This window comes from Pundamilia nyererei, unplaced genomic scaffold (genome assembly GCF_000239375.1).
Source record: "Pundamilia nyererei isolate P.nyererei 1_Seehausen unplaced genomic scaffold, PunNye1.0 scaffold00124, whole genome shotgun sequence".
Classification (NCBI taxonomy): domain Eukaryota; kingdom Metazoa; phylum Chordata; class Actinopteri; order Cichliformes; family Cichlidae; genus Pundamilia; species Pundamilia nyererei.
The window spans coordinates 1,530,123-1,544,598 of NW_005187525.1; the positions used below are offsets into that span (position 1 = coordinate 1,530,123).

The 14,476-nt window shown below is 40.7% G+C and overlaps 1 protein-coding gene across 1 annotated transcript in view; it reads right to left on the reverse strand.

The window, feature by feature from the left end:
- Positions 1-6: 6 nt before the first annotated feature.
- The window catches only part of chsy1 (chondroitin sulfate synthase 1), a 29,644-nt gene continuing 15,174 nt past the window's right edge, over positions 7-14,476 (reverse strand). The window contains exon 3 of the mRNA XM_005742871.1: positions 7-2,327. Coding sequence (XP_005742928.1) covers positions 735-2,327 — 1,593 coding nt within the window. The 3' untranslated portion in view covers positions 7-734. The remainder of the gene's footprint in view (positions 2,328-14,476) is intronic.

A 14,476-nucleotide genomic window follows, 5' to 3' on the forward strand; every position in this document is an offset into this window, starting at 1 on the left:
GGTACATGCACACACGCACACCATGAAATGTAAAAGCAGACTGTGCAAACTCTTTGGTGAGAGAGCTTAAGGAAAAGAAAACTACACCACAACTGACAGGGCTGTACAACTGTCCCACATACACATTTCAGCAGATTGTAGAAAATGGAGCCTGCAAATTCAATAAATTAGATAGAAAATAATGAATTGCAGATTCAGCAGTTGGGTCTACAGAAATTAACAATATAAAATATATATATATATATAAAAAAAGAAACAAACAGTGTTAAGAGTAAATGTAAAAGAAAACCACCTAAATTTGCTTTCCAAAGAAGTGGCCCTGGCAGTCACTGAGCTCTGATTGGAGTTTCATTCATTTGTAAACACACACAACCAGCAACTGAATGTAGTTCTGAGCCCTGCTGGTCTGAGAGGACAGGGACACCAGTCTGCTTTGAACACACACGCCACATATAACATTGAAAGACTTTACTGAGGCGAACATTAATAACCAAATTAACTAGTAGCCTGACAGGTAACGTATGCGCAAAAGGAGCCCCGGCAATAATCAGGAAAGAGAACAGACTGCCCGGACTACTTCTGGGAGCTGCTCATTAGGATGTTTCTTTAAAAAAAGAAAGATATTTTAAAAATATATCAATGTGAATTATTTAATTTCATTAAAAAATAAATTAAGCAGTGAAACTACTACTAAGAAGGGAAAGTGAGTTCAATTAATGACAACCCAGCACTTCTTACGCTGTCCTAACTGACCCATTGTTGCTGGCCAGCCTCCTGAAGCCGTGGTTGTTCTTCTCAAGCCAGAGCTCAGCCAACTGCTGGGTGGAGCCATGCGAGGAAGCTCTGGAGCCCAGGCACATCTTGTATTGCTTCACATCCAGGTGGGGGTCACATGTGACTAGATGATGAACGTGAACTATTCCTGTGTCTGTGCTTCTAAACAACTTGATCCCTGACTGGACGAATTTATTATAAAGATCTACATCCTCTAACCCCCAGCCCTGTATGGAAGTGTCGAAGCCTCCAGCTCGAACCAGGTCTCTCTTGTATACACATACAATCCCAAATCCGTAGTTCCTCCACAGGCCTGTTTTAGAGGTGAAGACGTAGTGGTTGTTGCTGGGGACCTTCCCAGCATATACTACTTTAGGGTCATACTGACTGAAGATGATGGGGAAGTACGTCTGCTCCCCCAGGACAGCGTTAGTCCGACATCTTTTGAGGAATTCACTGGAGAAAAGCAGATCCACATCACAGTAGAAAAGCAGGGAATCATTAGAGAAGTGTAAAGAACCAACTTCCAGAGCCAACGCCCTGGAGAAGGAACCGGGGACAGGCTTTATCTCCATCTCTGCTCGAGGATACTTCATGTGATACTCCCTCATAAGTTCCACCTGCTTCACCCGCTCAGTATTGTTATCTGTGCTAAAGAGCAGGATCAGTAGTTTAACATTTTGGTTGGGGATCAGACATACTCGTTCAAAGTTAGCCATGAAGCGCACAAAGATGTCATAGCGGCCTGACAGAGGTACCAGGATGTTAACCTTCTTTTCCTTGGGCTCCCTCTGATCCTGACCTGAGGTAGCCAGCTTGAAGGGCACCAGCATCTTGAGCGAGTTGGACAGAAATGAGAGGGAGTCTGATTCCTTGTTGATGTGGCTGGCCAGACCTCGGGCATCCATCTCCTCCTCCTCTCTGAATTGGATCTTACTAAAGGTCTGCTGCAGGTAGGCGTGCCTCCTTACAGGAACTGTCATGGTCTTTCCCTTGTGCTTCTTGTACAACAGCAGCAGATCCAGAACATATTCTGCCCCGTACAAGGGATTGACCCTCCTGTAGCCATACTGAATTTCTTTGAAATCAATAACACGACCACGTGTTTTGGCATTGGCGTTGATCATCTCCATCACTTGCATGATGATGTCATCCAGGGCCTGCCTTTGAGAGGAATCCATGCCACGGCGGGGTGGCTGACTGTCAGACGACGAGAACAGGTACTTTCCCGTCAGAAACTCCCACTCCAGAACTTCCTCTCGTTGATGGGGGTGGAAGCGCATGAACGAAGGGGGCATGCCGAGCTGGAGGTCCTCTCGGTCAGGCTCGACTGCTCCGTAGCGCCCCATCTGGACAATCTCCCTGTGCAGCTGAATGGTGTGGTGGCGCAAGTCTGCGATCTTGCGGCTGAGCATGTAGCTGTGAAGGCGATACTGGTAGGGAGGGTTCTTGTTGGGGTGAAGTGTGATGGCTCGATGAATCTTGCTGTTGTGGAGATCCCGTATGTAGCCTTTCTTGTTTGGTTCATAATTCTCATAGAAGAGCTGCTGCATCTGTGGAGACAGGACATCATTGCTTTAAAACCAGTTGGCACTGATTAAATAAACTCATGATAATGCTAATATCTGAATAGCCAATATACTTGTGTGCATGTGTTTATTTCTATTTAAGTGCTTACTTTGAACACTGGCAGTTATTGTATAGTATTTTGCTGATGAGATCTCCATGTGTTAAGGAGTATACTGCACACTGGTGAAAATACGAGTGTTAGAATATTTTTTAGGCCTGCTTTAGAAACCTCCGGCTCCTCGAATGGCACGAGCTTCACAGTGTAAATACTGGAGTCGCTGTTTTTGAGCCGTTAAAGAAGGCAGCGCTTGTGACGCTGTCTTGCAATGAAGGTAGTATCAGAACGGCTGCAGTCTGTAAGTCTATTTTGAGAAGACAACTCTGGACAGGCTATACTGAAAACTGGACAGGAGCAGTCAGAGCAAAATGAAACCTACAGCTAAATATGATCACAGGAAGGGCAAGGGTCTGACTTTCTGTTTACTTTAACCTACATTTCAGTGCACCCAAGAGGGAAACCAGCCCATCAAAACACGCTGGAACTTCTTCATAATTGGAAGTAAAGTGGAAAGGAGACATCTTCAACCTTTAAATGTTTAACCATGTGAACGCATGTGCAGCAACAAGTAGAAACTGAAAAGACTTGCAGCTGATTTGTCTGACAGGATTTCTGATTACAGATCAGATTTGATATTTATTTAACCTGTGATTGCAAAGTATAACCCCAATTCCAAAAACGTTGGGATCAACACCCTTGTTAACTGATATCAGTACTTTATGTTGACATATTATTATTTTGCTGAATGTATGTACTAACAGGCATGTTGCTGGCCATAGCACAATGGCATAATAGCCACAACTTAGCATGGTTTTAACTAGCATGAATCAGCCTTTTGAGATGACTATGCACATCTGAAAGCAGAATCTGTGCACATATGGTAAAGTACATGTTGCTTTACTTAATGTTTAAACGTTCAAAAAAGGTTATTATGAATTTAATAGCAGCACCAAGTCTCTTCTTGGTGTATCAGATGAGTTCTATAGAGACAGGTTTAGAGCAAGCTTTACTAAAGTGAGGAATAAAAGTGGTATTTTTGTTTTGTTTTGTGAAACAGAAGTGTCCATTGCTGTACTTGAACCCACAACCTTCAGCACAGCAGCGGTAAAAGGCCAGCAATTTACCCACTAAGCTACTCGATCAAACACCACACTAACTGATAAAACATACATTAGCCAGTTAAAAAAAAAGAGCTACTTTAGAGGTGAGATCAGGACTATGGGCAGACACAGGCCAACCAATCCACAAATGATATTCATATGAGGGAGGCATGACATGAGAAAACCAGCTTTCTCTCTGCGTACCTGTGAGAATGGCCCTCGTCTCACAAAATCAGTCATATTGATGTGCTTTAAAAACTTTGAGCATCCTGACAAGTTGCACTACATATTTGTATATTTTGGTGGGTGTAGAGTGAGTAAAAAAATGTTTTTTTAAACTTTTTAAAAAATATCTTAATTTTTGCACAGCATTTTTGCAACTTGGGATTGTAAGTTTGAGTCTAGTTGACGCTGATGTTGGAAGATCAGATAATCATTGGCTGACAGCCGCAAAGTTTTCATGCCCCTCCCTCTATTGCTTCACCATTATTAACACTAACTCACTTCTTACTTAAAACTCATTATTGCAATTTCTTCACAGTCATTAACATCACAACATCCTGTCTAGCTAATCAACATAAACAGTTCTTTTGCAACGCCAAGCCAAGAAGAAGTCACAAGTAATTGCTGCAAGCTGAAACCTTGTATGCCTCATTTTAGGCCCAGCTGTTCTAGAGACTGTTCTTACTCATTACATACACAGCGGCTGTTCCAAGGTCTCATCTCTTACACTGAATCCATTATGTTAGACACAACCCTGGGATGAGGCAGCAAAGATTTGTGCTTTTTTACTGAATCCTCAGACACTGCAAGTCTGTGTTTGACTCTAGGTATGTAAATAAGGACTTTAGTCTCAGGGGCCATATTTCCCTCGAATCCAACTGAATTCTCATTGGTCAGTCAATCATATTTTTTTTTATTTTCATAAGGAGAAAAGTGCTACATTAACAGTCCGCTATATTTGGCTGGGCGCAAAAAGAGACTGCTTATTAAAAACAGGGTGTCCGAGTTGAGTGGAGCACCTTTGAAATGAATGAAGGAAGAAAGGTTGCTGCGCTACCAGCACTGTTATAAAAGCTAAAAAATCTAATATCATCAAATATGCACAAGACAAATATGGGCAGAAAACAAACAAAACAGCCCAAACAATTATAGGCTTTCATGGCCTGTTAGGGTCAGCAGTAGGGTCAGCAGTAGGGTCAGCAGTAGGGTCAGTTCGTCAGTATTTCTTGTGCTATTATGGTTTGATATTTAGAAATCAAGACAATCTAGCCAGATCCTTGTTTAGCTGAAAATTCAGTGTAAAACACAACTAAACAGCACAAGTTTGAGAATGATATGGTATCATAATGATGTTATGCAGTATATTAGGATTATACCACTGGACAATGGTGTAACCAATCAAAGAAGGAATTGATGATGGTTAAATGGTTAAATTATCACCTTAAAGGTCTCATGACTGGATTTCAGTGCACCCCCAGTAACCCAAACATTATTTTTTATGGATTTAATTTAATTATTACGAGTTATTTTTAGAAAAGGATATTTAATCTCACCTCTAAACAGCAGTGTGCTAGATATCACAAATCTAAAACATGTCTGAAGATTCACGTGAAATTTTTAGCTGACAGTTCATGATTGCAATGAGCTCAACAGGGTTCATGCATTACAGCTTGACTTGCAGGCAAAGGAAAAAAGAAGCCTGAGGCTCACAGCAGGCGGTGAGGCCAGAGGGCCAGTATGCTTGCCATTCCGGCTGGGTTTAATCTGCAGGACAATAAGCAGTGCCTGCCTCAGAGTGCACTTTGCGAATCTAATTGGAGACAGCATTATGCTGCTGTAATTGGCTCTCTTGTATGCAGGGTTGATCTGTCTAAACAAATTTTTCAACTCGGGGAAAAAATCCTCCCGCACCAAAGACGGCAACACAATAGCTCTGGTATTGACATGTGTGATGGAAGGTGGTGTTCCAGTGACTGCGTTTAGACACTAGATGATTAGCCACCGAACCTGCAAACTGTAGCACCAACACAGAGCAGAACAGCAGCCTGAGCGCTATTCCAACAGAGGTCGATTATCTTCTTAATAATCTCACCTATTCATTACATGAGTCTGGAAATTGTAGCTAATGTGAAAAAGAGAGCCTCAAATCAGAAGTACTTTGGAGTAACTCTTAAACGATTAACTTAAAGCAGTAACTTGTAAGCTGGAGAGGAAATGGCGTGTCACAAATTTACAAGATCATCATTTAGCCTGGAGAAATAGTTTGCTGCTTTATAAGAAAGCCCTCCGCAAAGCCAGAACATCTTACTATTCATCACTGATTGAAGAAAATAAGAACAACCCCAGGTTTCTCTTCAGCACTGTAGCCAGGCTGACAAACAGTCAGAACTCTGTTGAGCCAACAATCCCTTTAACGTTAACTAGTAATGACTTCATGAACTTCTTCACAAATAAAGTTTAAACCAGTACCATTGATGTTAAGTTAGACTCTTTTTCTCCAATTGATCTTTCTGAATTAACTTCAATAATTACTTCCTCCAAGCCATCAACGTGTCTGTCAGACCCCATTCCTACAAAACTGCTCAAAGAAGTCCTGCCATTAATTAATTCTTCGATCTTAAATATGATCAACCTATCTCTAATGATTGGCTATGTACCACAGGCCTTCAAGCTAGCTGTAGTTAAACCTTTACTCAAAAAGCATCTCTAGACCCAGCAGTCTTAGCTAATTATAGGCCAATCTCCAACCTTCCTTTATATCAAACATCCTTGAAAGAGTAGTTGTCAAACAGCTAACAGATCATCTGCAGAGGTTTATTTGAAGAGTTTCAGTCAGGTTTCAGAGCTCATCACAGCACAGAAACAGCTTTAGTGAAGGTTACAAATGATCTTCTTATGGCCTCTGACAGTGGACTCATCTCTGTGCTTGTCCTGCTAGACCTCAGTGCAGCGTTCGATACTGTCGACCATAATATCCTATTAGAGCGATTAGAACATGCTGTAGGTATTACAGGTACTGTGCTGCAGTGGTTTGTATCATATCTATCTAATAGACTCCAGTTTGTGCATGTAAATGGAGAGTCCTCTTCACACACTGAGGTTAATTATGGAGTTCCACAGGGTTCAGTGCTAGGACCAATTCTGTTTACATTATACATGCTTCCCTTAGGCAGCATCATTAGAAGACATAGCACACATTTTCACTGCTATGCTGATGACAACTTCATATATCCATAAAGATATGAAGACCTGGATGACCTCTAATTTTCTGCTTCTAAATTCAGATCCAACTGAGGTTATTGTACTCGGCCCTAAAAATCTTAGAAATATGGTGTCTAACCAGATTCTTAGTCTGGACAGCATTACCTTGGCCAGACAGACACTATCTCTACTTTTAAGATTAGGCTTCAAACTTTCCTTTTTGCTAAAGCATATAGTTAGGGCTGGACCAGGTGATCCCAATTCCTCACTTAGTTATGCAATAGGCATAGGCTGCTGGGGGATTCCCATGATGCATTGGGTCTTTCTTTCTTTGTTTCCTTCCCACTGTCGACAAAGCGCTTGCTCATAGGGGGTCATATGATTGTTGGGTGTTTCCCTGTATCTATTATAGTAGGGTCTACCTTACAATATAAAGCACCTTGAGGTAACTGTTGTGATTTTGCGCTGTATAAACTGAATTGAACTGAATTTAAACTGCTGGTTTAAGCATTAATTAATGAAAGGACTTCTTTGCGCAGCCTTTTAGGAATGGGGTCTAAAAGACACGTTGATGGTTTTGAAATAAGTAATTACTGAAGTTAACTCAGAAAGCTCAGTTGGAGAAATGAGTCAATGGTATTAGAAGTGGCTGTATGTAATGATACCTTCTGTGAGATGGTTGTGAATACTTTTTTCTCTATTGGTTAAAATTTAATTTGAAAAGACAATAAACACGTTATTACTAGTTAAGATTAAAGCAATGCTTGGTTGAACAGGGCTCTGACTTCTTGTCAGACTGTCTACAGTGCTAAAGAGAAATATATGTAGTAAGATGAAATGAAGATCTTTTGAATATTACAATATTTTTATTGTAATAAAATATTTTTATCTTATTGTATATTTATTTTATTCTACTGTATATAGTATTTTATTTTATTTTATTCTATTCTGTACAGTTGTGTACTGTATTTATTCTTATTGTATTCTAATTTTTGCCTCATAACTTTTGCACTGTCCACTTCCTGCTGTGACAAAACAAATTTCCCACGTGTGGGACTAATAAAGGTTATCTTATCTTATCTTATCTTATAAAGCGCCTTGAGGCGACTGTTGTTGTGATTTGGCGCTATATAAATAAAACTGATTGAGGCTTCGTTTTCAGATAAGCCACAGTATCCAGTCTTAGGCTGTACAGATGTAATACTATTACGATAACTGACCTGAGTGGGAGAGGAATCCACTGTGGTGGGACATTAAGAAAGATAACAGCGGATGAATTAAAGTTAGCTAAAGCACTTTCAGAGAGACATCTACTGTAATGAAATGGATTACCCACTGCTTTGTAATTCATTATTGTAAGTGCAAATGTTATTAAGAAATGATCAGACCAGGGAGGGTTTTCAGGGAATACTGTTACACGTTCAGTTTCTATGCCATATGTAAGAACATGATCCAAAATGTGATCAATGGAGCTACAAACTGCTAATAGGAAAAGCCCTCATTCTAAATGGAAAAAAAAGACATACTGACAAATGTTTATCTTTCCTGAAGTATTCTGCCAACACATAGCAGCAGTATGATTCAGCATACTGTTTTTCCTTTGAGAGAGATGCCCATAGGGCATCACAGGTACAGACACATTTATGTTGGTTCACTGCAGCACAACCATACGAATCTCTTACCATCATTTGATCTTTAATGCTTAGATTGGTCCAGTTCAGCAACTATACCCAGTCTACCAATCAAGTCTTTATGTTGTTCAGTTACAGATTAAGGCTGTCTTTGATGCTCTGACTAATTTGTTTACAGCATTGCCAGCTGGATATCACTGCACAAGCCACAATAAAAAAAACAAAAACATTTAATTGATTAACTGACACTTAAAAAAGGCAGCTGAATTATTACCAGTTTCCTCTACTCAAGTTATAGTCTGCTTGCATCACTTGAGCCTTCAATGCGCTAATACAATTCTACATGAGCTGAAGGCAGCACAAAGGAAAACCGACAGCAACTCTTTGGGTCTGGACTGATGTAAAATTTGGACTGGGAATTTTACGCTACACTCCAGTATTTCAATTCCCAGTTTTATTTATATTGTGCCAAATCACAACAACAGTTGCCTCAAGAGACAGTATTTACAGGTTTGTACACATCCTGATATGCTGGCATAGAGCTACCATATCAGGACATTTCGACCATCATTAGGTAATGTGACTGCCTAAATTTGTATCATAAAAACTTGTAGATATAATGTAACCTTATTACTATATTATCACAAACACCATCACACATTCAGATCCAGTAGATAACAATAGAACGTGTATCACTGCTAACCAGCTAATGACTCGTCTTCTATTGCGACACTGGCAGGTTGACTGGGTTACCCTTGCAGCAGCCCTTGATATCTTTCAGCTATTTAAGCAGACAGTCTCTTGTCAAGTAGCCTAATGAAGACCAAATTCACTTGGTCTGAACTGAAACTGGGGACAGTAGTCTTTGTTTTGTTCTGGAGATCAGCTTTGAACCAGAGGGTCACGCTAACCAAACCCCACAGCAGGTGGAGAATTAAATCATGTGTCTCTGTGCTAAGCTCATCAAGGCTACAGAGCAGAAGAAGGACTACCGTTATTAGCTGCAGTTTAGGACAGTGGAGCTAATCTATGAGATGAGGAACTCACTAAAGAGGCAGATGATTATTGCTCTGTTCTTTATTGTCACAAGTACCTAATTTTTTTATTAAATTTACCAAAGACTGGGAGTCCGCACACATGCTCATGGATCCACAGTTCTGTAACATCAACACAAAAGGCTAAATGAGAACCTCCTAGAAAAGCAAAGGATGACCCAATGGGTCCCCACTACTGAAAGAACTATATTCTAACGCCTGTGGGAAACACGATCTTGAAACTACTAAAAAAAAAAAAATAAAAAAAAATAAAAGTGGCTTTCTCTTTTAGGAAACTTATTAAGTTAAGCGGTTAGTTTTTTATTGTTTTATTTTAATATTAAAATCTTGATGACTTGCAAGGGTCTTCTATTAGTGATTGGTTGAAAGGGTCAGATGACAAAACATGGGAATTTCTGACTCCAGCTCGTTGGTCCGGTGAACCACCGGTCACCTGACTCAAACTGACTCTCCTCCACACTGTCCCCATTCATAAAGTGCTTTAAAACCCCAAACTTTACGGCTAGCAGCTGGCTTTCCCATTTCCATGCCAATAGCCAAATAATAAAGAAAGACTTACTGCTTAAGAGAGAGTGAAAGCGGACAGCATATCCTTGGTTCCTTAACATAAAACTCATTGTTGCTGCCACGGGCAGCACAAAACTTACCCTTTAGACGGACTTTCCTCTGAGTTATTAGTTTTGTTACCAGTCAGCTCACATAAACTAATTTAAGTCTAATTTAAGCCACAACCAACCAACCCGATTATGCCATGTTCTGTACTTGCACAAGATGGCGTTCAAAAACTAATCCAACTACACAGAAAGGGCAGAATGGTGTAACTTAGCCTTTGTGTGGTGCATTGCAACACTAGGATCGCCTTGATTAGTACCATTATCACTGCCACGGACTACACTACTCCAGCATAGTAAGAGGCCTAAAGTGAAATTTGAACAGACCCCTTCGTTTGTGTGTCATCTGAGGATTGGATGGGTGACAGAAAACAGAAAAGGCCCTTTGTTCCCTCAGTCCACTATCCAGATGTCTTCTTCAGTTCAGCCTACCCAGGCGAGATGGGAGATACGAGCTATTATGTGAAAAATAGAGACTTAACCCTTTAAAGCCTGAAACAAATACTTGTCAGAAAAGTTTTGAAAACGCAGTGGTTATTTAACTGTAGTGACAAATTAAAAATAAAAGTCAAGATTCATATTTCCTACATCTGCCCCCCCTGCTTAAAAATATATTGTGCAAGTTGTTTTGGTTTTTCAAGGGAGGGAAAAACACTGATAATGTAACATTATCTGTATGTATGAAAGATAATACAGAGAAGATTAAGGGGTTAAGACCATGACAAAAACTAACTTCATAAAGTAAATAATAACAAAAGCTGAACCAAATTTCACACAGTGGGAAGTAAAAGCTTCCTTTGAAGAAACCTCTGGCAGATCCAGGCTCAGGGAGCGGCAGCCAACGGCCATGACTGATTGGGGTGATAAGAGCAAGACAGAACAAAAGACACAATGTTGAAGACAGCCAGAGATAAATAATAAGTAATGATTAAGTGCAACGTGTGTATGAATAGACAGTGAGTGAAGAAGAAACACCCAGTGCATCATGGGAATCCCCAGGAGCCTAGACCTGTGGCAGTATAGTAACGTTTTGAGCCAATCTTAAAAGTGGAGGGCGTCTGTCTCGCAAATCAAATTTTAAATATCGTAGGAACCACAAGTAAGCCTGCACTCAAATGGTACTATCACAATTATAAGACAATCCAAGCATTTCTGACAACACATACGCTTGCTGTACTTTATGTGAGCTGATCTTGCTCACAGTTGTGCACAGTCACCTTGAAAAGCTGATTCCTACTATAATGTGCTTCATTTGCTTTAGTCTTGACTAAACAGTAACACATCTTTGAGTACAGTCGTGATCAGACAATAATGGCATTCATTAATGTTGTTTTTCTTTATTACACATGAACACTAGAGCTCCATCTCTGAGGATGTGTGTGCATGGTGCACTCTCTGTACTGTAATAATAAACAGAACCATCTTGGAGGTATAGAGTACATTCAGCACTTTACATGTAGATAAACTATGAGAGAGGACTACACAACAACACGCTTCCAAGCAAAAGCAGAACTACAGAATTGCTCATCTTCTGCCAAAATATTGGTGTACTTTCAAAGATAGACTCAGTGTACACGCTGGAGGGTCTTTGCCTTACAATATAAAGCTCCTTGAGGCAGCTGCTGTTGTGCTTTGGTGCTACATAACGTGTGCATCTTTCCCATCACTTTGGTTCCAGCTAACTATGGAGCTCGTGTTATATTGAATATATCACTACTGAGCTCTGATAGGACCGAAATGTAGAACAGAAAAATAATCCAAGACATTCCCCACTACTCCCTCACAGCTTCAATCTAACCCTGATAGGATGAGTCAAAATCACTGCAGCATACTTACTTTAGTTACAATACCACTGCTAATGTTGTCTTTTACTGTGCTAGGGCAAGATTGTGGCTTTGAGGCAGAGAAGTTTAGGCAACTGTCCACAGCTACATATGGGCGTGGTCATCAGCTCTATGTGGGCGTGGTCATCAGCTCCATGTGGGCGTGGTCATCAGCTCCATGTGGGCGTGGTCATCAGCTCCATGTGGGCGTGGTCATCAGCTCCATGTGGGCGTGGTCATCAGCTCTATATGGGCGTGGTCATCAGCTCTGTTGCAGAGCTATGTGCTATGAAATGCTACACATTTGTCAGCTTCATATTCATGATGCAGGAATCCCTCTTTCCACCATTTCCCCAAGGCACCTCATTGATTTGAGATTTGGGCACTATTTGAGTACAGTGAACTTTAATAATTCAATAATCCAACTCGAGGTGATTTGACCTTTGTGACAGGTTGTACTATCCTGCTGAAAGTATCCATCCAGAGACTGGTACACTATAGGCCTAAAGGCAAGGACAGGCCCAGCAAACTGCACCAAGAAACTGTCTCCCACACAGTTACACCACTACCAGCTGGGCAACTGCATTCTAGCCTTACTTCACCAAGCACAATGCAGATCATGAGATGCAGCGGAATAAAGCACACAGCCACTGGACTCTGAACCAGCAGAGACATGTTCTCTGCCAGATGACCGTTGGTTCCTCCTCTGGCGTTAAAAGCAAGCGCCTTTTTCTTGGCATGAATACATACTGCTGCTCACAATATCAGACTTGCCTGAAAAAATGATGGCCCAGAGTTAACTGCTGTGAAATTTTAGCTTCAGAGATCACATACTCTTTTGGTCCATTGTCCCACTTCAGGCAGTGCCTGAATATGAATATCTCATATTTATGCTACATTGAGCAAAAATTTGTATAATATATAAGTACAGTTGGCGTGTTGTATCAGACTACCAACCATGCCATAACGGCACTTGCAAAATGACTCAGTCTTTATTCCAGACTCAGGCAATAGAATGGATATTTTTCATTATCTTCACTTGTTTTGCTATACTTACTTTTACATATGAAAATATTTCTAATGGTACTTGTTGAGCTGTTCACCTTTGTTCTTGAACATTGGTACCAGTACACGTCTTTTCCATTTCTCAGAGATTACTTTCCAAAATTGAGTTATTAAATAATCTGGTCAAGAAGTCAACTGCTCTCTCCTAAACATCTCCATACCTCCACAGGTATGTCATCTTCTAGAGTTCATCCTCTTCATAGCTGCCCCCACCTAGTGTCTTTGTCTTCTTTTTTGCCAGCGAAGTAGCTATGACACTGTAGTATTCGCCAAAATGACCTGCAGTGGCAGACTCTGAGGTTTTTCCAGTCTGATTAATTATGATACGAGTAAGGCCTTCCTGTCACTTCAGGCCCACAGCAGTTAGTCTAATAAGAAGGCAGCAGATGACAGCTGCTTCACAGAAGGGAACATGGGCAGATCCACAGCTATGTTACATCGAGACAAAAGGCTAAATGAGAACCGCCCAGAAAAGCAAAGGACGAACCAATATTGGTCTTCTTTTTTTATTTTTTATTGTTGAATGTAATTATAGATGTGTGGTGGGCAGCAGCATATTTGTGGAGTTGTGAAGGTCCAAGCAGCTAGCATTTAGTGAGCACCGCCCAAGGAAGCCAGATAAACAGGAACTGGGTTATGGCTGTAGGAAAAGCTAAAGACGACAAATCCTTCTAATATGCACACATCAAGCCCATAAATATACTCCTCGCCCTAAACAATGCCACCATTACAGAAACAAATCTGAATTTTAAAATCCACATTTTCACTCTGTCGTGTTTAGGGGTCTCATCAGTGTGTCAAAATATGATGGTTAAATACGCAGGCTCTGCTGTGGGGCAGGTCTTTCCTGCTTCACCCTCTCAGAAGCTGTGAAATCACGAGGACGGAAGCATTAAAAAAAAAATCTAACTCTCCATCTGACCAGTAGTGTCGTGGGAAACCTTCCCTTACAGACATTTGTATAACTTGGATACTAGTTAATTATTGTGTTACAGATCTGACTATTATTAATAGTGACTGACTTTAATTAATAAGAGTAGAAAATGGTAAAACATGACGTCCAACAACTAAAGATATTTTGTTAAAGCTTGGCACTTTTGTCTACTAAAGTCGTTCTGAGCATTTCTTCAGCATGAAGATAACAAGACAACATAAATATCAATGGGAAAGCACGTAAACATATTTGGTTTTGTTTAAATACAGCAAGAACTGATTTAACCGACCCAGATTAGAAAACACAAGTGGATTATTTAAAGTGAACAGGTAAGGCAATTTACCCAACTTCCTTGGAGAATCTTTGTTTTGTGTTAACAGGTAGAGCTGGCACTAATGGTTGCAACTGTTTTAAATATTACGCTGTTTTTGTTGTTTTGTTGACTTCTAGTCCTACACTGGTGGTAACACTGCGTTATTTCTTCCATCCATCCATTCGCTTCCGCTTATCCTTTTCAGGGTCGCGGGGGGCGCTGGAGCCTATCCCAGCTTTCATAGGGCGAGAGGCGGGGTACACCCTGGACAGGTCGCCAGTCTGTCGCAGGGCCAACACACAGGGACAGACAACCATTCACACTCGCACCTATGGGCAA